Here is a 25,336-nt window from a genome sequence, read left to right on the forward strand (position 1 = left end):
CAGCATGCACACCCCCGAAAGCGGAGTATGCCTGCCTACATGGCGGGGTAAAAACGGTCATACACGTAAAAGCCCACTCGTGTGCATACGAGTGAACGTGGGGGTTGCAGCCCACGAACGAAGAAGAAGAAGAAGAGAAGAAGAAGATACTGAAAGACCCCCGGCATCCCCATGAGGGATACTAATACTTCTACCGGTACTTTTATGCCACAGGAAAGACGCCTTACAGTACAAGGAAGCAATGTATCCCTTCATCGTCATCAATATAAACAAAATAGTCTCAAAGTCTCTGTGGCCTTTCATGCCCTGCTCTCATGGTGACCTCAGTTTCGATACCCCTCCACTTCCGTGCTTGGGGTGAGTCCTGTCAATGTCGTCAGTGTCGGCAGATTCATGGGGGGGGGCTGTTGTTTGAGGGGCGTGGTGGCGGTCTCCACTCTGGGAGGGACGCTCACTCACTCTGGCTCCGCAACTAAGCCATTATTGTCATTAGTAGGGGGCTTAGTATGTGGTGTCCTAAGTACGTTAAAACAGAACAGGCACCACTGAACACCCCCGAAGTGACTCAGCAGCAGTGCAGGGTCTCCTCTGGTGTGTGGCCTCCTGGCGACCTAACATCAGTGGTTCCCTGTGGACTGCCGACACTGGAACTGCGACGGACAAACCCAGGTGTGGCCGTGCATGGGGGGATCTAAATGAGCGGCATGGGAGTAATGCCACTGAAACAGTGCAGATGATGGGGGAAAAAAAAAAAAAAAAAAAAGGAAGCAATGTATCTAAACAAGAATCAAGAACTTCTGTGGACTCAATTACAAACACCAGACAAAAAGAAGCCTGAATGAAATAAAATTTTTAAAAAAATTCAAGAACACCCAAAACACAGGTGGGTAAAGAACTGAAACTTTTTAACTTGCACATTTTCACACAACGCACGCATATGCACACGCATGCAAATACACACAAAACTGCAAAAACTAACACAGAAAACTGCAACAATTAATCCTGGTCTGTGAAAAAAAAAAAAAAAAAAAAAGTCCTGAATGCAAATCACAACCTCAATTTACAACTGAAAAGCGCAAATGTATACCATCAATTCAGGCAGAGCTAACTCATTCACAACACAAGTTAAACCAACAGTTAACTCTTACCAACAACCTACCTGTAACGCATATGCATCAACATTGCTACTCTGTAATCATTCACAAAACAGTGTTACTACCATTTATTCATATCTGTAAATGAAACATTGTTTCTGGTATTTTCAATTTGAAAAGAAACTCAATATATGGATAATAAGAAAAGTAGCTTCTGATGTACAAAAACAGGTTCAAACCCATAACATGCTAGAAAAAAAAAAGATCAAAATTAACAAACCAACAACAACAACAACAAAAACAACAAAAAAAACAAACGACAAAAAACATTGAGTCGCTTTCTGTTATTAATGAATAACTGTTTAGAAAATTGAAAGACTTTTAGAAAGAAAGCAGTCAATGATTTTAAGGTCACTGAACACTTTCTAAATAAGCTTGCTCAACATAGTTTACTAATGCTTCTGCTGGTACTTTTATGTTCATTTTATAGTTCTAACGCGCTTTCTTTTCTCTTTTTTTCATGATATCTATTCCTGTAAATGATAGAGGTATGGGAAAAAAAGTTGATGCATAAATCAAAAAAATACTCTGGATGAATATGAACCATAATACCAACAAGTGATTTTCAAAATAAAAATCAGTCATCCATCCCTTATGTCTACTGTTTCCAGTGTCTTTACATTATAACCAGGTACAGCACCATTTGAACTGGCTTATAAAAGCTGGTCTAGTTACCAAACTCTTGTCTAAACCCTTTAGCTGCCATGGAAATAAGATTAAAGTAAAATCTATTTGCCAGGGGGGTTTTTTCACACAAAAAATGTGTATAAATTTTCAAAAAATTCTGTGCTCTTTGCTATTGGAGAAAGACCCATAAAAGTATATATTTTCTGCAAGGTAAATGAATAAAGACTACAAAACACATGATGTTTTCCCATTTTATATATACTTTTAGTGACATGCTGTTGTTTTGAAATCAGTGTTTTGTTTTTTGTCACATTTTCAGCTTGCTCATTACAAACATTAGTCAGGTAACTTGCACTAAAATATCATATTTTCTAGACAAATGGATATCTGCACACACAAAACCATACAGAACAACCACAATAAAAAAAAATTTTTTTAATTAAAACAGATAGATACACAATGCATTGTGACTTCTCCAAATGATAATATGGATGTGAGGCCACGCCCCCTCAGTCTCACACGGTCACTTTATCCAGTTCTCATCAGACCGCGTTGGCTGAGTGCCAAGAAAATCACTCACACTGTGGCCTGCTAATAATTTGGTCACTTCCATCGTCTGCAACAGCTTACAACTCACTGATAGTCGTATCTTGGCCACGCTCTTGATTGCTCCCTTTATTTTCTATCAAATCATCCTATAAATGTTCATCACTGTCTTCTCCTTCGAATTTACGCTTCAATTCTTTCTGAGCATCAGCTAAAGAAAGCAATCTTGGTTGATTTAGTTTGCCACAATCGCATGTCTCGAGCACAACGTCAGTCCGAAATTTTGTTGAGCGAGCGAGGAGAGGAGTCAGGCAATCACTGTGGCCAGTAACCCAACCAAAACGTTCAAATAAGGGACTACCTCATGACGTAGATGGTGTTTCTAGCTATGAATAGAATCTAAAAAGATTCCCAACCTAAAGTGACCAGTATTTTTGCCAACAAACTCAATGCAAACCAGGGAAAAGTCCGAGTATTTCGATGATGAGTTATCTCGTCCTTGTGGCAGCCTAGCGTACATGCTTGCGATGATGAGTGATCTCATCCAATAGGCAGCCTAGGGGTTAATTATGTTTCATGGGGATTTTTCCTACTCATGCTGGAAGCAATGAACTATGATCAACATCCTTCAGCAGTGTGCCTTAACATAATGTCCTCATCTTAAACAAGAATCAAGAACTTCCATGAAATCATTAACATAAATAATAAAATCTATTACAGAAAAAAAAAAGAAAAAAAGAGGCAAAGCTTTTATGGTTCACATGATCCCTGCTGGTTAAAAAAAAAAGAAATGAAAAAGAAACTGAAAACGAGGTACAATTACAAAACAAAAGAAAAGACAATCACAATGCATGGAAACTGAAAAAAAAAACTGATCCAAATCATACTTTTTGCAAGCCATCACAAACAAGTGTTTGTTGAACCAAAACATTGTATACTGGAAAGGGAATTATTCCATCAAAAGCAGCTGACACCAGCATTTCATTGTTTTACAATCTCATCTACCGAAGTTTCAAGCTTTCTTGGGCTGGACAGTCCCGGCTACATAGCACAAGCATTACTCTGTTTAAATCTTAACGACTTAATGCTGTACGTTCATATTTATCAAACTTTTAACCTCTTCCCATCTTTTCCAAAACGTTAACTCTCTGCAGCTTCACAATGGTAGTCGCTATCGCATGCTGAATGATTCCCACAGAAACCAACTTTGAGGCAAGAGAAGAAGAAGGTCTTCAACTCGATTGATCAGTGTGTTTATTGCAGTTGATTCAGTACCTGCTTTTCCATGCTGGCATACAAGACGCACACAAAGACACAATGATGCCGTTAGTGTGATCCATTCATTCTTTTCCTCTTCTTCTCACTGCCGACAACAAAGCCACGCTGTCTCAAACCTTGAACAAACATGATTTCTGCTAATCCAGTAATCATCTGGAAAACAACCCAAATCAAATCTTGCAGAATCGCGAGGAAAATGACGTAAAATGCCCATTATCTGGAAATTCAGTTTAATCCAGAAGATCTGCAGAAACTCTTAAAACTGGAATGAGTCGAAAGACCTAACGTTTTCCTCTAAGGCCAAACTTGGTGTTGACAGACTAAGTATTTCCAGAGAAAATAAATTTGTAAAAGTTAACCACACACATACTCAAAGTTATATGTATGCACATACATACATACATACATACATACACGTATGATAGTCGGTCATGTCCAACTGACCATCAGAACAGCAGAGGAGGCAACTGTTATCCCAACTATCTGGGCTACAATTTGATTATAGTGGACAGTGTCTTGCCCAAGTCACATCCCAACTTTCTCGGCCATGAGGGTTTTAGGACAGTCAGCACTGGGGTAGTTCCCAAAGGCCAACTAGCCCCCAAAGCTGCAGCACTAAGAGCCAGTGCAATCTTGCCTCCTAAGCTGTAAATGAATTCCCATTGATGCAGAGAAACCACTGATCAGTCAGCTCTCACTTTGCTGTTGGCCCAACTGTCGGCCACACACACACACACACACACACACACACACACACACATACAGACAACTGAAACAGCAATATTACACACTCACTTTGTTTGCAAACCAAAGAGACCGACATTCAGTGCAAATGTCAACAACAGTTTCAACTACATCTATTTTTTTTTTTATGTTTCAGATGCCATTCAAATATCTCAGTGGCTGCACCTGCTGCTGCCAATTCCAGCACCCAATTCCATCAGCACAGACAGCTGGTCGCTGCCACAGCACACCACCAAAAGTCACCGGTTTGGCACAGTCGTGGAAAACAATACATCAGTTGCAGCTGAAAAGGCGCGGCTTCCAATACCAAGCACACGGTCTCAGCTCTGCGCACCCAGAGAAACAAGTTGGCGGCTGGGTGCAATTGGAAATCTCAGCTTACATCCTGCAAATCTCAAACGTCCAAAAGCCTGCCTAACAAAGATGCTTTTTATCTGGAACTTTGCTGGTCATGTCTTTTGTATTCACTGACTCAGCAACATTCTGCACGGTTTCAGTTTCAGTTTCTCAAGGACGTGTCAATGCCTTCAGACAAATCCATATATGCTACACCATATCTGCAAGGCAGATGCCTGACCAGCAGCATAACCCAACGTGCACGTGCACATGCAATCAAAACTCCAAATTCAGCCAGAGGCCTGTTGTGGACAATGTACTGAAACTACAGTTTTCAGTGTAGCAGTAGCTTCAAGTCACAGACTTTCAAGCGACAAGGGAAAGAAGAAAAAAAAACACCTGCTCCCAAACACCAGCAACTTCAACACATTATCCACAACAGACCTGCACAACCAAAAACATCCAAACCAGCCGACGGGAAACAGCAGTCTGGAAAAACTGCATGCCACTGACCGGTGGCATTCCATGCTTGGGGACCTGTGGCATTCCCTGCATGGGTTTCTCTGCTGGAGGCATTTCTTGCTTGGGTTTAGCTACCGGCGGCATTTCCTGCAAGGCTTTCTCCGCTGGCGGCAGTGCCTGCATGGGTTTCGTAACCGGCGAGCTCCCTTTGATCTCGCATTTATCTGTTCTGTCCCCAATCCTGACGTTCACATTGATCTGAAGTTTGGGCGAAGCCACGCCCACTCTGGGCGAAGTTTCATCGACTCTGGGTGAAGGCGCAACTCTGGGCGAAGGTGCGTCAACTTTGGGTGAAGGCGCGTCAACGTTGGGCGAAGGCGCAACTTTGGGTGAAAACATGTCAGCTGTGGGTGCGGGCTCGCCTTTGCAGGCCGGACACAACAATATCTGATCCTCTCCATCCAGTTCCTGGTGTGCACAGTACCACATTGCTGAACAAAGTTTGTAAAAGCACCCCCTGTCTGAAGGAGGCATTTCATCATAAGGCACTCACCAAGCCTCAGGCTGTTCTCAAACTTTCAGCTTCACAGGCAGGCAAAGAAATACAGAACAAGAGAGGCAAGGCCTTCAAGACTCACTTGTGATACACTGAACAAAAAAATCCAAGCTTTTTACGTATTGAGTATAATTTCAAAATGTAATGTTTAAGATGAGAAAGATCAGTTTAAAGCAAATTAACTCCCCTAGCATTAATTACAGAGTAATTTCCCTTTTTTACTATCTGCACCAAAACGTTTGCAAAATAAATAAAAGTTCCATGCTTAGCAAAAGAAGTTCCTGTTTGAACAAAAAAATGATAAAAATGACTGCTCTTGTTGTTGTGTCAGAATATCAGATCAAAGTGCCAAGTTTAGGGAATACAAAAAAATATAACAGTAAATGCAGTTTGCATATAATTAGGCTTCTTCTTTTTTTTCTTCTTTTTTTTTTGTGCCCATCCCAGAGGTGCAATATTGTTTTAAACAAGATGACTGGAAAGAACTGAATTTTTCCTATTTTTATGCCTAATTTGGTGTCAACTGACAAAGTATTTGCAGAGAAAATGTCAATGTTAAAGTTTACCACGGACACACACACACACACAGACACACACACAACCAAACACCGGGTTAAAACACAGACTCACTTTGTTTACACAAGTGAGTCAAAGAAAAAGCAAAAACAATGGAGGGAAAGGAATCAACAAGCAAGGCAGCTGTTTGCTTTCATTCCCGTGACCTACTCAACTCAGGTGATAAAGATGATTCACATGCCTGATACAGCAAATCACGCAGCCTTGCCAAACAACCAACCAGCCAAATCAAATCAAATCTCCTTCCCCACTGTGATAAACTGTATGTCTCTCTTGCAAAGTGGCAACAACATTCACATGCCAGTCCACTGCCACACAGAATTCAAACCTTAAAAACGCTCTGCTAATGAGGATAAACTTATGGGGGGGAATCCTGGAACATAGCCACATCAGACAGGAAAGGGCATCACAAACATATAACACACAAGAAAAAGTTAAACGTATTACAAAATGCCATAAAAACCAGACCAACAAAAAAAAAAAAAAAAAAAAAAACTTAAGAAGTATGGTTCATCCACAATTGTGTGCAAGCTTCCTAATCATAGGATAATATATCTTTTCCATTTACTGTTCTCCGAATGTTACACAGAGGATTACAAAAATCCAATTAAAAAACAAGACGAATGCACAAAAAAAAACTGTTAACAACAACCAAAAAAATTACTCAAACATACTTGGACACCACTCTAATCGGCCTGTATTTTCTGGGCAATGCAGAGTATTATCAAATTAAAGCGCCTAGTTATCAAGTGCAGAGGCAACAGTTTCAGTTTCAGTAGCTCAAGGAGGCGTCACTGCGTTCGGACAAATCCATATACGCTACACCACATCTGCCAAGCAGATGCCTGACCAGCAGCGTAACCCAACGCGCTTAGTCAGGCCTTGAGAAAAAAAAAAGGTGAATAAATAATAGATAAGCTTACATAAATAAATAAATAAATAAATAAATAATAATAATAGCAACAACAGTGATTAGTAATTTCAAAGAAAGTTTTGTTTTTAAATGTCTACATTGGTTCCTTGGGGACGGGGGGGGGGGGGATGAAGATGAATGGATCAGAAAAGCAGAAGAAAAAAAAAATAACAGAGGCAAAGCTTTCATCATGGTTTACATGTGATTCCTGATGAGTTATGGAAAAAAAAAAATCTAATAAAATTTCAAAAACCAGGGTGGCGCAGGGGGATTGGGGGGGGAGTGGAGATGGGCGCGGGTTGGGGGTGGGGGTGGGGGTAACTGCAGGAGAAGAAGGAGGGATGAAGGAATAGTAGAAGACTAAACTTTAAAGACTGCAAGGGCTTCTGGCATTCAGGTCCATCATAGTTACAATATTTTTTTCGTATTTCATTCTTTTTGTAAAGAAAAAAGAAACAAACTAAAAACAAACAAACAAAAAAACACACTTAAACTCTTCAGTATCCAGCATTATTTTGTGTTGTGCTTCCCATTTGCTAGGCAAATTCAGGTTGCATAGGGTAATAATTAACAACACAATTCTAGCAAGAAAGTATACATAATGCCATAATGCTCAGAAAGGAAAATGAACAGACTTTCAAATTCTCCTTGCCAGAAATCTATCTGACCCTTCGGTGGAGGTGGAAATACACTTTTTTGTTACACAAAAATACACTTTTTTGTTACACAAAAAATTATTATCTTCGCTTTCAAATGCCTGAGCAGTTATCTATAATCAAATTAATTGGGGCGGGTGGGGGGGGGGGGGGGGGAGGGAAGCCCAGATTCAGAATCTACATTCATTTTCCTTCACAAAAATGTTCATTGTCTTTTTGTGTATCTCCCACAGTTTCTGTACTTGAATTCATTACCCCCCGAATCCTCAAAACCCCCGAATCCTCAAAACTCCCTGGCAAGGGGAGAGCACTTTTTTTTTCCTTCCCTTTTTTTTTTTTTTTTTTTTTTTTTAAACAAAATTCTTTGGTACTGAATGGGGGCTTAAAAAAAAAAAATTCTTTTTTTTCAAACATTTTTCTAAAAACCATACTGATACAAGTAACACAAGAAGACCACATGGTTGCATTAACAAAGAGCATGACAGCCAAAAATCAATCAAGAAATAAGTCAACTTTCAAACCCATGAACAAAACAAAACAAAAATCACTTTTAAATCAATGAACAACACAAAAAGAAAATGAACAAAAAAAAGCATAAAATTCACATATTTTCTAAAATATGTATAAGAAAAATAACAAGAAAACCAAAACAAAAAATAACAACAGGCAGACATACACATATATACACATATACAAAGAACGCGTTTGAGCCACATGTGCGTTATTATTCATATGGTTTAAACAGTATTTTATTTGGAACATGTCACAATACAACACAGATATCGATGAACAGGACAACAAGACAAACTTAAATAAAGTCCTGTCCTGACACATGTTCATACTGAATGTGTGACGGATGTCATCATAACTAGAAGACGTGAACATACATGAGTTCTGAACAAACCTAAGCTGAGATATAAATAAAGTGAAGAAAATGAATAATAAACGAGTGGTGGAGGAAGAAGTCAATAGAGAGAGAACGAGAAGCATCAACACATTATTATTCATATCAACACAAACCTACAGGACTATTGTGAGTTTTTTCTGGAATGACCCCACTTCACCCACACACCCCCACTTCGCCCACACACATGCGCGCACGCACGCACACACACACACACACTTACACACACAAACAAATAAACAAGTTTGTTGTTTTTTTCTAATACAAAAGGAAAAATCAAAACAAATGGATAGTACAAGTCATCACAAAACAAAATAAAGAAGAGGGGGGATAGAAATAACTGAAGTGTAAAAGGGGAGAAAAAAAAAAAAGGAAAGGAAAGATAATCACACAAAAACTGACAGAAACAGAATGAAAGAAAAAAAAACCTTTTTATTCCCAAAAAAAAGAAAAGAAAAGAAAAGAAAAAAAAAAGAAAAAGAAAAAGAAAGCTGGAATGAGGACAACGCACAGACAAAAGAACGCTAAGCTGCCGTCTTTGGCACAATCATCCTACCTGGCATGGTGTGGTAGAACTGCCTGTACATTGTACGTTTGCCGGAGGATTTAGCTTGCTCAGCAATCGGTATGTCATCAAATTATTCCGGAAACTCCTACACACCATCAAAACACATTGGCCAGTTTCCAATAATGTTACTCAAACTGCCATACAGTTAGTTATACAGCCCAAAACTCATGTTAATCGTTCTTCCCAAAGAGTAGGTACGTTCACATGCGTACATGAAGCCTTGCGTTTTGTTTGGTTTTTTTGTTGTTGTTGTTTTATCAATTACACAAAAACAACAACATAAAAAAACAAGCAAAACCACAGACCATCTATAACCTGTAAAATGAGGCACATCTAGCAAATACATTTCGTCTCCTTGAATTTTCCTATCATCAGATTCCATGTGTTGTCCAGCACACAAACTCATACCCACAACAATCACTTTCATAAAATCTATCCTATGATTTTCATACAATATACATTTTTACTTTCATACCAACTGCAGTATCATTTTCATAGACTCTTATATCATTTTCGTACAATCTGCATTATCTAGTGATGGCCTAGAGGTAACGCGTCCACCTAGGAAGCAAGAAAATCTGAGCGCACTGGTTCGAATCACGGCTCAGCCGCCGATGTTTTCTCCTCCTCCAATAGACCTCGAGTAGTGGTCTGGACGCTAGTCATTCGGATGAGACAATAAACCGAGGTCCCGTGTGCAACATGCACTTAGCGCACGTAAAAGAACCCACGGCAACAAAAGGGTTGTTCCTGGCAAAATTCTGTAGAAAAATCCACTTCGATAGGAAAAACAAATAAAACTACATGCAGGAAAAAACACAAAAAAATGGTTGGCGCTGTAGCGTAGCGACGCGCTCTCCCTGGGGAGAGCAGCCCGAATTTCACACAGAGAAATCTGTTGTGATAAAAAGAAATACAAATACAAAAACAAAATCTTGGATCTTGTGCATGTGCATGTGCATCTTACTTTGGCTTTTTTTTTTTGTTTGTTTGTTTGGGTCCCTTATTGGCGGCGGCTTTCCCTGTTTTCTCTGTCGTCGTCTCTGACGTTCAGTTTGTTCTTGCTCCTCTTGGCTAGAGCAGGGCAGATTTGGCAGGGTCTCTTATTACCAATGTAGCAGCAAAATTTGCCCCAAAAGAGCAAACCGACGGACTAGTTTGAATCACTTTGACATGGTAAGTATATTCCACCAAACAGGGAGAAAATACAAACGCCTCACGTTTGTATGAAAATAATGATAATATAGACTGTATGAAAGTAATAACGTAGATTGTTTGGAAATGATAATAAAGTTTGTATGGAAATGATAATGTAGATTGTATGAAGATGATTTGTATTTGTATTGCTTTTTATCACAACAGATTTCTCTGTGTGAAATTCGGGCTGCTGTCCCCAGGGAGAGCGCGTCACTACACTACAGCGCCACCATTTTTTTTTTTTTTTTTTTTTTGTATTTTTTCCTGCATGCAGTTGTATTTGGCAGCCGAACCGTGATTCGAACCAGTGCACTCAGATTCTCTCGCTTCCAAGGTGGACGCGTTACCTCTAGGCCATCAGATGGCTGTGGAACTCTACAGGAGTCTATTGCATTTCAGACTGACTAGAGCAGGGCGGACTTGGCTGGGTGTCTTATTACTGAGTTAGCCAGAAAAGCTGGCCACATTTGGCAGGTTTGCATCAGCCGGGCATGGTACAATACATGACAACAATTTTTTTTTTTTTTTTGTGCTATCTATGCAATTAATTTCGTACAAAATACATTACTGTTATTATTATCATTATCATACAATCAATATATCAAGTTCATACAATCTACATTTTCTTCATACAATATACATTATCATCTTCATGAAAACTACAAAGTCAATTTCATATCATCTATACATCATTTTCATACAATCAAATATATCACTTTCATACAATTAAAATCAGTATTTTAATGAGGAAGATTACTCTCATTACTATGTTATCACTTTGATACAATCTATATATCTGTCTTCATACGATCAACTTAAATCATTTTTCATGCAATCTACATTATCGTTCCCAATCAATGACCGGTTTTTTCTGAGGTCCCCGCCACTCACCTTCCCCTCATCTGCACAGCTTCTTCAAAGTTCTTGTTGTCCATTGCGGTCTGTACCTCCTTCGTCTGCAGGTAAAAAAAAAAAAGGAAAATGGGACAGTATTGGTATTGTCATCAGCAACCATTTGATCACATATTATAGCCTGGACAGCATCATTCATGATGAGACACAAAATACAAGAAAAGAGTCTGGCACAGACACAGACCAAGAACTATACCAATTAGATTTCATTTAACTTGCTTTGTGCGCATGTATGTACGTATGTATGTGCATGCATGCTTGTGTACGTCTTTCAATTGTCTACACTGTCGTTATCATTTTCCATTTTATCTTTTTATATCTGATACATTTCTTGATTTATTCAACAACACGATCTCTTTTAATTGTTCTCTCTTACGTACGTTTCAAATTATATGCATATGTTTGTGGTGTGGGGATGTTTGAATGAATGTTTTTAGTGCTATTGTAAAGCGCATATAGCTTCAAGAATATGTGCAATAGCAAGATGTCTCAAAAAAAAAAAATAATAATAATAATAAGTTTTTAAAATTTCCTCTTTGTCAGTGAGACAAAGTGACAACCCAAGCAAAACAGTTCTGAATCAACCTTTCATAAGCAATACATGAACATGGTGTATCAAAATTTCAAAATCAGTCAATCCAACAACAAATCTCTCTCTCTCACTGTCATGGCTGTCCCCTTTGATGTCAACATCCTCTCTGCTGTTGCCACTGTCCGCATCAGGAACAAAGCCATCCCTTTCTTCATCACAGTGTCAATTGCATCCGGACTGTCTCTTCCGGCTCTCTCTCTCTCTCTCTCCCTCTGTCTCTCCCCCCCTCTCTCCCCCCCCTCTTTCTCTCTCCCTCTCTCTCCCTCCGTCTCTCTCTCCCCCCCTCTCTCTCTCTCCCCCTCTGTCTCTCTCTCTCCCTCACTCTCTCCCCCTCTCTCTCTTCCTCTCTCTCCCCCTCTCTCTCTCTCCCTCTGTCGCTCTCTCTCTCTCCCCCCCTCTGTCTCTCTCTCACCCCCTCTCTCCCCCCCTCTGTCTCTCTCTCCCTCTGTTTCTCTCTCTCCCCCTCTGTCTCTCTCTCACCCCCTCTCTCCCCCCTCTGTCTTTCTCTCCCTCTGTTTCTCTCTCTCCCCCTCTGTCTCTCTCTCTCTCCCTTTCTCTCCCCCTCTGTCTCTCTCCATCTCTCTCTCCCTCGGTCTCTCTCTCTCTCCCCCCTCTCACTTCCCCCCTCTCTCTCTCCCTCTGTCTCTCTCTCTCTCTCACCCCTGTCTCTCCCTCTGTTTCTCTCTCCCCCCCCCCCCTCTCTCTCCCTTTCTCTCCCCCTGTCTCTCTCTCTCCCTCTGTCTCTCTCTCTCCCTCTCTCTCCCCCCCTCTCTCTCTCCCCCTCTCTCCCTCTGTCTCTCTCTCTCCCTGTCTCTCTCTCCCCCCCTCTCCTTCCTGTCTCTCTCTCCCTCTGTTTCTCTCTCTCCCCCTCTCTCTCTCTCCCCGTCTGTTTCTTTCTCTCTCTCCCTCTCTCCCCCCCCTCTGTCTCTCTCTCCCCCCCCCTCTGTCTCTCTCTCTCCCTCTCTTTCTCCCCCTCTCTCTCTCCCTCTCTCTCCCCCTCCCTCTCCCCTCTCACTCCCTCTGTCTCACTCTCCCCCCTCTGTCTCTCTCTCCCCCTCTCTCTCCCCCTCTGTCTCTCTGTCTCTCTCTTTCTCTCCCCCTCTGTCTCTCTCCACCTCTCTCTCCCCCCTCTCTCTCTCTCTCTCTCTCTCTCTGACAGTGACACGTGATTTTGTAATTGGGCAAGTAGAGTGTGCTATTCTGGGTCAATCCACAATCGAATGGTATGATTGGCCAGCCCGCCATGTGTGGCCCGTCACGCACACACGCTGACAAAGTCACTGACCGGTCGTCTGCTCACGTGCCAGCCTGTTAGCAAAACGGGCTCTTCTCAAAATGTTGTGGAGCGAACAAGGCAGCGACGGCAACGTTTTAGTGTTGCCGAAGTACTTGAAATGCTACAAACTGAAGGGTCGGACATTGAAGAGGTGGCTGATGACGAAGAAGAAAGTGAATTTAATGCAGAAAGCGAGCATGGGTATGGTGATTCGGGGTGAAAAATTGGCATTATTTTCTACATATGGCAAAACTGTAAAAAAAAAAATAATAAAATAAAATAAAAAAATTCAAATTTCTCTATGTAATAGCTCAACACGTAATAAACCAGTTCTGAAAGTTTCATTTTCTTACTCTGTATTTTGTATTTTTTGTAATTTTTTTTCCAAACCCTTACAAATGTGGGGGAAAAGCAAGGGAGAAAAACTTGTCGTCCCGAGTGAGTTAACTCACTCAGTACGGCCAGTCCTCTCTTCTCCTCTACACAGACCCCTCGGATGTCCAGTGGGTGTCTGAATGACCCAACCTTTTAGCTTCCGTCGTCAGAACTGTGGTATTCTTTGTCAACATTCACGTCTTCAGTATAAGAGCCTTCCGCTTGCAATATCTTGATGATGGTAATTGGGGTGAAACGCTGTTAACGTCGTCTCTTTCGCCGTTCGTATGGAGAGAGTTAACCGCTCTGCCACCTTCCTCCTCACAACACAAACACCACACACACAAACCACGGCCGTCAAATGCTGAAGAGAAGGGACTGACCCGACGGACACACTCCATGAGCGGGACACGAACAGTCTGGTTCCCTTCGATGGACACCACGCAGGCAGAGGTGTTGGGGGTGGCATCCATCAGCGCCAGCACCGCTTCTGCTCCCATCCTGGAGCTCTGGCAGAGAGAGAGAAATGGGTCAGGAACTCTCTGTCACTGCCTGCAGATCACCATCCTACCTATGCACGTGTCTGGATACTGTTGACCGTTAGCAATTATCCTACCTCTTGCGGCTGTTTTGTTTAATAATAATAATAATAATAATGATAGTATTTATCGAGCGCTGAATCTTGTGCAGAGACAAATCAAAGCGCTTTCGCACCAGTCATTCACATGCATGCATAACTCTAAAACTGGAGAAACTGAAGACAAGGAAGAGGCAGGGAAGGGAGTCTATTTTGGGAAGAGGTGGGTTTTAAGGCCAGACTTGCAAGAGCTGAGTGTGGAGACTTGACGAAGCAAAAGAGGAAGTTCATTCCAGTTGCAAGGTCAACCATGGGTTATCATCCTACCAATGCATGTCTTGTTAATGCTAGCCATCGATTAATATCCTACCAATGCACGTCTTGTTAATGCTAAACACAGGTTAATATCCTACCAATGCATGTCTTGTTAATGCTAACCACAGATAATTATCCTACCAATGCACGTCTTGTTAATGCTTAACACAGGTTAATATCCTACCAATGCATGTCTTGTTAATGCTTAACACAGGTTAATATCCTACCAATGCATGTCTTGTTCATGCTTAACACAGGTTAATATCCTACCAATGCATGTCTTGTTCATGCTTAACACAGGTTAATATCCTACCAATGCACGTCTTGTTAATGCTTAACACAGATTAATATCCTACCAATGCACGTCTTGTTAATGCTTAACACAGGTTAATATCCTACCAATGCATGTCTTGTTAATGCTAACCACCGATTCATATCCTACCAATGCACGCCTTGTTAATGCTTAACACAGGCTGATATCCTACCAATGCATGTCTTGTTAATCGGTGGTTAGCATTAATATCCTACCAATGCATGTCTTGTTAATGCCCAACACAGGTTAATATCCTACCAATGCATGTCTTGTTAATGCTAACCACCGATTAATATCCTACCAATGCACGTCTTGTTAATGCTTAACACAGGTTAATATCCTACCAATGCATGTCTTGTTAATGCTAACCACCGATTAATATCCTACCAATGCACGCCTTGTTAATGCTTAACACAGGTTAATATCCTATCAATGCATGTCTTGTTAATGCTAACCACAGATTAATATCCTACCAATGCACGCCTTGTTAATGCTTAACACAGTTTAATATCCTACAATGCATGTCTTGTTAATGCTAACCACAGATTAATATCCTACCAATGCACGTCTTGTTAATGCTTAACACAGGTTAATATCCTACCAATGCACGTCTTGTTAATGCTTAATACAGGTTAATATCCTACAAATGCATGTCTTGTTAATGCTAACCACAGATTAATATCCTACCAATGCACGCCTTGTTAATGCTTAACACAGGCTGATATCCTACCAATGCATGTCTTGTTAATCGGTGGTTAGCATTAATATCCTACCAATGCACATCTTGTTAATGCCCAACACAGGTTAATATCCTACCAATGCATATCTTGTTAATGATTACCACAGGTTAATACCCTACCAATGCAAGTCTCTTTAAAGCTAACCACAGGTTATCAACCTCCCAAAACATGTCCCTCTTTTTTTCTTTTTTTTTTTCTTTTTTCTTTGCCTTTCGTCATTATCCTGCCAATGCATGCTTATATGTTTTCATCTTCGAAGAAAGGAAAACATGATTACATTTTATAATCAGGTTCTGATACAACAGTACATGCTAAGCTTCTTCATTCTCAGACAATTACTCTTCACACCAACTGCTCAACCACGAACCTGGATCAAATCATCACAGACAACTGAAAACATACGCCATAAAAGCATTCAAAAAATCATTTATGTACACATACAAAAACAAAAACAAGAGAGGCAAGGCCTTCAAGACTCACTTGTGATACACTTTAAAAAAAAAAATCCAAGCTTTTTATGTACTGAGTATAATTTCAAAATGTAATGTTTAAGATGAGAAAGATCAGTTTAAAGCGAATTAAGTCCCCTAGCATTAATTACAGAGTAATTTCCCTTTTTTACCCTCTGCACCAAAACGTTTGCAAAATAAATAAAACTCCCATGCTTAGCAAAAGAAGTTCCTGTTTGAACAAAAAATGATAATAATGACTGCTCTTCTTGTTGGGTCAGAATATCAGATCAAAGTGCCACGTTTAGAGAATACAAAAAATATAAATATAACAGTAAATGCAGTTTGCATATAATTAGGCTTCATTTTTTTTTTTTTTTTTTGTGCCCATCCCAGAGGTGCAATATTGTTTTAAACAAGATGATTGGAAAGAACTGAATTTTTCCTATTTTTATGCCTAATTTGGTGTCAACTGACAAAGTATTTGCAGAGAAAATGGCAATGTTAAAGTTTACCAACAACACAGACACACAGACACACACACACACACACACACACACACAGACAACCGAACACCGGGTTAAAACATAGACTCACTTTGTTTACACAAGTGAGTCAAAAAACAACAGCAAAAAACTTGCACATGTATCTATGCACAGGCACACTCCCACGAAACAGACTAACAAACCATTCTTAAAATAAAATGTTCCAATAACTAGATCACCATCACCATACATTACCTTTGTGTCAAATGGGCTGTTGTCGTTTCTCTTGTCTCCTATGATTCATGTAATCCGACTGTCAAACTGACAGTCAGGAATTGATGTGTCATATTATAAGTGTCATTCCTTTTCAATTTTTTGGTATGTCTTTTCTGGGGGGGCAGTGGTGGGGGGGGGGGGGAGGGGTTGTTTGTTTGTTTAGAAATACCTTTGCAAACTGTTACCAATGCTATACATGTGATGAAATTACCAAGTTGTATTTTCACTTCACTGACGCAGTATGTAACATGAAAAAGACCATGGTGGTGATGTTGAAGAGAAAATATAACCTTCTATGCAGAGAAGAAGAAGAAGAAGAAGAAGAAGAAGAAGAAGAACAAAAGGAAAAAAAAAGTGTTTAATGTTCCCTCACCAAGATTCGGTCAAAAGCAGAGGGGCACCCTCCTCTCTGGACGTGACCCAGCACCGTGACACGTGTGTCAAACTTCAGCTTGGTGGTCAGGAGCTGTAAAAAACAGAAGAGAAAGTGACCAGTGAACAAGAGAAAGGTCTGTCAGATTCTGTCCTACTTCTACCAGCAATGGAAAATTCCTAATAATAAAAAAAATTTTAAAAAAAAAGAAAAGAAAAAAGATAAGATAAGATAAGAATAACTTTATTATCTCCAACTGGAGAAATTTGGTCAGGTGCATTATCACAACATAGACAAGTAAACAACATGGGGACCATAACTGTAAAAGCCAACAACAGCCCCTACAAATATTACAAAGATACAAATGTAAAAAAGATCACATACATCGTTTCATGCATACATCCACACACTGCAGGTAATAAACTAGTATTCTTAATGTAAGAACAGAAAGAATTAAGAAACATTATTTGAATATAATTATAAGCATAGCCTACTATACTGCACATTGATTATAATAGACAGATAAGATAAGAATAAAGATGAACTGCAGAAAACCACAACCAGATAATCAGCACACACCCGCACCAGTTCCTTTGTTCACTAGTGTTTCAATTAAACATCTTTTCACTTGAAAGTGATGTTAGATTCGGAAAAGGGTGCAGCGTGTATGTGTGTTGGTGTGTGTGGGGAGGGGAGGGTGCATAGATTTGTTGCTGCTCATCGATTTTACGTCTGCTCACTAAGAGTGATATTAGACATAAAATACATACATATATATATATATATATTTTGTATTTGTATTTGTATTTCTTTTTATCACAACAGATTTCTCCGTGTGAAATTCGGGCTGCTCTCCCCAAGGAGAGCGCGTCGCTACAATACAGCGCCACCCACTTTTTTGTATTTTTTTCCTGCGTGCACTTTTATTTGTTTTTCCTATCGAAATAGATTTCCCAACAGAATTTTGCCAGGAACAACCCCTTTGTTGCCGTGGGTTCTTTTACGTGCGCTAAGTGCATGCTGCACACGGGACCTCGGTTTATCGTCTCATCCGAATTTGCGCCACCCATTTTTTTGTATTTTTTTCCTGCGTGCAGTTTTATTTGTTTTTCCTATCGAAGAGGCTATTTTGGGAAGAGGTAGGTTTTAAGGCCAGACTTGAAAGAGCTGAGTGTGGAGACTTGACGAAGCGAAAGAGGAAGTTCATTCCAATTGCAAGGTCCAGAGACAGAGAAAGAATGGCGGCCAACAGTGGAGTGCTTGAATCTGGGTATGCGTAAACAGAGTGGATCCGAAGCCGATCGTAGTGAGCGAGATAAAACACGCTGTTTGAACCATTTTATCTCACTCACTATGATCAGCTTCGGATCCACTCTGTTTACGCATACCCAGATTATATTCAAAAATAAAATGAGCATGGCAGTTGTGGGGACAAGGGGATCTGGGGGGGCTGGGGGGGGGGGCGTGAGGGGGGTGGAGGGGGCTACAGGGAAGGCAGTGTATAATGAGCTGGATATGAGAAATGTGGCTCGAGTAAATATGCTGAATGTGTGGGAGTCTGCTTGTCTGTGTGCATGCCCGCGCATGTGAGTCTGCGTGCATGTGATCATTTCTTAATGCTTTAATATTTTGCCATTCCTGATTTTTAGATTAAAAAAAGGAAGAAGAAAAGCAAGCCTTACTTCCTGTGTGAGTACCTGCTCATTGCACTGTTTCATTATGAAACCCCCCAAAAAATCATACATTAACTTTGGTGATTCAAAATGTTTCGAACAGTGTGTTTAATCTCGCTCACTACGATCAGCTTTGGATGCACTCTGTTTACGCATACCCAGATTCAAACACTCCACTGTTGGCCGCCGTTCTTTCTCTTGTCTCTGGACCTTGCAGTTGGAATGAACTTCCTCTTTCGCTTCATCAAGTCTCCACACTCAGCTCTTTCCAAGTCTGGCCTTAAAACCCACCTCTTCCCAAAATAGCCTCCCTTGCCTGCCTCTTCCTTCTCTTTAGTTTCTACAGTTTTAGAGTTATGCATGCGTGTGAATGACTGGTGCGAAAGCGCTTTGATTTGTCTCTGCACAAGATTCAGCGCTATATAAACACCATTATTATTATTATTTTAAAAGTTCTGGGATACGTTGCTTCATAACATCACAGGAAAGGACATGTTCAGGGGTGATATCCTGTTCACAAATACATGTGATATTTCTGGTAGGGTACACAGATGCATCCATGCGTGTATAGATGCATGCACTGTCATAAGTAACTAACTCCTGAAAACACTGCTTGTAGACGTTCACTACTTTCTCACTGTGCTGTGACACAGAGAGACAGACAGACAGACAGAGAGACGAGCCAAACCATTCAGACAAGGATTCAATTGAGGAAGTAAAGGAAATCATTTGTTGTATATTTTTGAAATGTCTAAACTACAGCACACCTCTATCAGATTCTAAACAATAACATTAAATCATTCCCCCCCCCCCCCCCCCCCCCCCTCACACACACAATTACAAATTTACTCCAGTCACCACACACACACACACACACACACACAAACACGATCCACACACACACACACACACACAATCCACACAAACACACGCTCCACACACACACAATCCACATACAAACACACACACACACACACAAACACACACACAACCCCCCCCCACACACACACACACATACACAATTCACACACACAAACACACACACACACACACACACACAATCCCCACACACACACACACACACACACGCACACAATCCACACACACAATATCACACATTCACCTCTTTCACTTGATCGGCAGTGATGGCGTTGCCTTCGCGGTCTATGGCACCCTCCGCCACCAGGATGATGTTCAGGCGCTGTCCCAGCTTCCGCTCCTGACATGAATATGAACACTTCAAAACATGTTTTTTTTTAAGACAATGGCTGCTCGCAGAACAAGCCAAATGACTCATTACTGCTTGAAATATTTTGTTTGTATTTGTATTTCTTTTTATCACAACAGATTTCTCTGTGTGAAATTCGGGCTGCTCTCCCCAGGGAGAGCGCGTCGCTATACTACAGCACCACCCATTTTTTTTGTATTTTTTCCTGCGTGCACTTTTATTTGTTTTTCCTATCGAAGTGGATTTCCCTACAGAATTTTGCCAGGAACAAACCCTTTGTTGCCGTGGGTTCTTTTACGTGCGCTAAGTGCATGCTGCACACGGGACCTCGGTTTATCGTCTCATCCGAATGACTAGCGTCCAGACCACCACTCAAGGTCTAGTGGAGGGGGAGAAAATATCGGCGGCTGAGCCGTGATTCGAACCAGCACGCTCAAATTCTCTTGCTTCCTAGGCGGACGCGTTACCTCTAGGTCATCACTCCAAAGTGCCAAGGTAGAAACCATCAACTACAAAACAGCAGTTGTAGAAATAGAGGGAAAAGTAAGCATAAATAAGCATGCTGTCATTCAAGGTGACCGTTCTAAGCAGTACTTCATACATAATTGTGCTGCAGTTGTAGTATTAGTAGTAACAGCAATAGCTGTTGCTGTTACAAGTTGATTTTTGCTGGTGATGATTCAATATAATCATGAATATGATCCATTTCATACCCACAATCATTATAACCAGAACCTAAATCACAGCCATGCTCATGACCGCACTTGGAGCATCGCTAGTCTCATTACTACAATCATCATCGCAGCTTTTGCATCACCATCAGTACAATTAGTATGACCATCATCATGACCACACCATCCTCCTCATCACTGCCAGTGCAGTTCTCATGAGTCATGCTTTACACATCATCATCATCATCATCCTCATCACTGGCTGAGCAGAAGACAGGTGTGGCAGAGACATCTCAGAACTGGGTTAGCTGACAAATTTGGCCAGCAGGGCAAACCGATAGGCCTTGTTTGTGCCACTCCGACACCGCTGCAGTGTATGACACTTCTTCTTTCTTCTTCTTCTGCGTTCGTGGGCTGCAACTCTCACGTTCACTCGTATGCACACGAGTGGGCTTTTACGTGTATGACCGTTTTTACCCCGCCATGTAGGCAGCCATACTCCGTTTTCGGGGGTGTGCATGCTGGGTATGTTCTTGTTTCCATAACCCACCGAACGCTGACATGGATTACAGGATCTTTAACGTGCGTATTTGATCTTCTGCTTGCATACACACACGAAGGGGGTTCAGGCACTAGCAGGTCTGCACATATGTTGACCTGGGAGATCGTAAAAATCTCCACCCTTCACCCACCAGGCGCCGTCACCGTGATTCGAACCCGGGACCCTCAGACTGACAGTCCAACGCTTTAACCACTTGGCTATTGCCCCCCGTCGTATGACACCAAATCAGAACTCACAACAGCCAGCCTCTTGCAGAGCGTTGTCCTCCAATCGCCCTCGGGTGGCCACTCCGGGATGAACACCCAGTCAGCCTCACAGGCAAGGGCAGCGACCAGGGCCAGGTACCCACAGTGACGCCCCATCACCTCCATCACAAACGCCCTCTGGTGGCTGGAAACGACAGCACATCACATCAAACCAAATCGTATCTCACTTGTCCTTTTGTTGCTGTTGTTGTTGTTGACAAGAATATTGAAATAAATGTGAGTTACAGCATTTCAAAATTCACTCCCAAGTCTAAAGTCACCAACCTATTCACAAACAACTGTACCTCGCATAAGGCAAGGCCAGTAGCAAAAGCTCGCCAAAGAGCTTAAACATAAAACGGTACATAATCAATTATAATGATAATTATGACAATGTTAACAACAGATTAACATTACTGAGAATTAAATATCAAGATATAAATCCAACTGTGCTGCTGATAAACATTATCATCTGTTGTCACTATCATGAAATCAATGCATGCATTTGTTTTTGTTGTGTTTTGTTTAAGGCAAACAAAAACAAACAGCTAATCATTGTAATAAAAGGTGCACAGTCAAACTTTTTTTTTCTTCTTTTTTTTCTCACATGCAAAACACCTTGACCTTGGAGATTTGGAAAAGGAAGAGAAAACTCCAGGCAATGTCACTGACTGGTTCCCACAGACTCAGGGACCCAAGAAGGGTAAGAGGTGGCTGCAACACTGTGATGCATAATAGTTAGGTCAGTCCAACTATGACCATCAGAACAGCAGAGGAGGCACCTGCTATCCCCGACTATCTGGATTCTCGTGGCCAGGGTCTTGCCCCAAGCTATATCCCCCACTCTCTCGGCCAAGACAACTGGCACTGGGGATGGTTCCCAAAGGCCAACAAGCCCCAAAAGGCTGCAGCATTAAGATTGATTGATTGATGATTGATGTGAATACTTATATAGCGCCTATCCTCGGTCAGAGACCAGGCTCTAAGCGCTTTACATACACGGGGACATTTGCACCACAGGCTGCCTACCTGGGTAGAGCCGACTGACGGCTGCCACTGGGCGCTCATCATTCGTTTCCTGTGTCATTCAATCACATTTCAGATGCACACGCATACACACTCAGACAGACATGTAACATTTTACGTGTATGACCGTTTTTATTTACCCCGCCATGTAGGCAGCCATACTCCGTTTTCGGGGGGGTGCATGCTGGGTATGTTCTTGTTTCCATAACCCACCGAACGCTGACATGGATTACGGGATCTTTAACGTGCATATTTGATCTTCTGCTTGCATATACACACGAAGGGGGTTCAGGCACTAGCAGGTCTGCACGTATGTTGACCTGGGAGATCGGAAAAAATCTCCACCCTTTACACACCAGGTGCACCGAGATTCGAACCCGGGACCCTCAGATTGAAAGTCCAGCGCTTTAACCACTCGGCTATTGCACCCGTCATTAAGAGACAGTACAAACTTCCTGCAAGTTTGAGAGTCATAGTCATTTACAAAAAGACTAAGCTGTAAAAGGAATTCCCACTGCATCGGAGAAACCACTGATCAAACAGCTCTCACTTTGCTGCTGGCCCAACTGTAAGCTTATGTCAAATTCTGACATGAGCTGAGTGTTGAGCACTGATAAATAATAATAATAATGATAGTATTTATATAGCACTGAATCTTGTGCAGAGACAAATCTAAGCGCTTCCACACCAGTCATTCACATGCATGCATAACTCTAAAACTGAAAAAAAATGAAGACAAGGAAGAGGCAGGGGAGGGAGGCTATCTTGAGCATTAACACTGCGATAATGGACTGTGACAGGCAAAGACAGGAGAAAGAACCTACCTGCTGGCAGTGGTGGAGATGGCATCCACGGCATCAATGATGCGGTGGAGGGCCGAGTCCGTGCCGATGGTCATGTCGGTGCCACAGAAGTCATTGTCGATGGAGCCCACCATGCCCACGATGTTCAGGTGCTGACACTTGTCCATCAACTCCTGGTTGATCTTGCCTGTACACACACGCAGACAGACAGACACATGCAGACCTGCACAAGTCCTCCAGGGACACCTTACCTGTATACATATGCCACGGCTGCTCAGCCGAGCACAAAATCCGGCTCTTTAGTTGGCCGAGCAGCGTCTAGACTCTTGGGTCAAAAATTTTTTAATGCCAGACTTTCCCACCGCACTCTGTACTGACCGGCACATTCGCCGCGGTATTTCTGGCCCCGCGCGCCAAACCGGGACACTGCCTGCTTTGTTTCACTCAGCCCCGCGGCCCCCGCCCCGCTTTTCCCACCTTTTCACAGCATCCACACATTTCCTGCAGTGATTACAGAAAGTTGAATTATTGCTATTCCTGCTTGTATTATTGGAGTGCAGTTTGATTTGATTTACACAATTTCATTATTTTATCAACATCATCGTTTCATTTTTTTTTTTTTTACCTTAAAATTCTTCGTCTTTCTCGTGGAATGAAGGGCACGGCAGTGCCATAAGCCGACAGACACTCACCCCGCTCTCCATCCCCCTGCTGCTCACACTCACCATGCTACAGTGTGTTCATTTAAACGTTTGTTGTGCTGCCAAGAAAAATCGCACAACTCAAAAGGTAAGCTAATCTGCATGCAGGCATGCTATATGTTCTGTGTGTATTTACGATGTTATTGTGCTAAACGCCTGTTTTCTTAGAGAGGGATTTAAACTTAACGATTTTTGCGATCATGTTTCTGCTTATCCTTCTCTTCTCTTTCTTCATTTATGTTTCAGCAGTTGCCGCAACAACCGCTATGTAAGAAAACATATTGTGTTTGGAGTCAATGGAAAGCTTATTTTGTGTTCTTTTTAGAAAACCACTTCTTTAGTCGTTATTTCCGATCCATCCGAGGAGATGATGCGCGAAAGAAACAAAGCAGATTTACCGCCGAACAAGCGTACAGCGAGTGCCACTGGCGCGGCCTGTTTGTCAGCCGCGTTTATTTATATCCATGCCCTACTTCCTGGGTTCACGAACTTTCGCAGGGCCAACTAAAGTGCCAGCACTGAACACCCGTGATGCAGACACACAAAACTGTTCATGTCCACATCATCATCTTCTTCTTCCCAGAATGTCCAAAGTCAATATGCTGACCGTTACTGTCAGAGAAGTTCCCTGTCCAAGCAGTGCAAGCTACAGGCGCTAGCTTTGCTCTGTTGGCCAAATTTATTTGCTAAAGCAGTTATCAAAACTGGCCTCCGGGCCTAGTTCTGGTTCAGCCAATCAGTGCAGTTTGCTCCCTTCAGTTAGGAGTGATTCCAACACAGTTCATTCTACAACCAACGGTGATCAGGTTTCTGGTCCGTTTCACCACCAACCTGTTTTGCTCACTCTGTAATTATCTTGCGGCTTATATTTCCTTCCTCCATTTTAGCAGTACTTTCCATCCCTACAATCGTATGTTTTCCATGATCCATTCTTCTCTCATTATCTCAACTCGAGACTCAAACTGTCAATTGGAGCCACAGCAGATATGTGTGTGATGGACGGTACAACATGCCTCGCAGGGTGGTCAGCAACAAACTTGGGGATTGCAAGGTCTGTCAGATCCTGAGAGGGCTACAGTGGTCTTCCATCCCAGCATCAGACAAAGAGGACAGTCATAGAACTCCCCTAAGTCCCTGTGCACCCAGAGATTGACCAAGGCAGGTGTGGGTTTCGGCTCTCCCTCCTACCCAGCAGAGCACATACCTTCCACATCCTCTACTGCTTTC

General features: G+C 41.8%; 1 protein-coding gene across 2 annotated transcripts in view; it reads right to left on the reverse strand.

Moving 5' to 3' along the window:
• LOC143291084 (ATP-dependent 6-phosphofructokinase-like) overlaps positions 1-25,336 on the reverse strand; it is a 77,887-nt gene that overhangs the window by 40,013 nt on the left and 12,538 nt on the right. For both annotated transcript variants that reach the window (XM_076600695.1, XM_076600694.1), the window contains exons 5-11: positions 23,430-23,595; positions 21,571-21,724; positions 19,997-20,092; positions 17,201-17,293; positions 14,056-14,181; positions 11,409-11,473; positions 9,309-9,405 (exon numbers count right to left, since the gene is read on the reverse strand). In XM_076600695.1, coding sequence (XP_076456810.1) covers positions 9,309-9,405; positions 11,409-11,473; positions 14,056-14,181; positions 17,201-17,293; positions 19,997-20,092; positions 21,571-21,724; positions 23,430-23,595 — 797 coding nt within the window. The remainder of the gene's footprint in view (positions 1-9,308; positions 9,406-11,408; positions 11,474-14,055; positions 14,182-17,200; positions 17,294-19,996; positions 20,093-21,570; positions 21,725-23,429; positions 23,596-25,336) is intronic.

The sequence above is a fragment of the Babylonia areolata genome, chromosome 16 (genome assembly GCF_041734735.1).
Source record: "Babylonia areolata isolate BAREFJ2019XMU chromosome 16, ASM4173473v1, whole genome shotgun sequence".
Classification (NCBI taxonomy): Eukaryota; Metazoa; Mollusca; class Gastropoda; order Neogastropoda; family Buccinidae; genus Babylonia; species Babylonia areolata.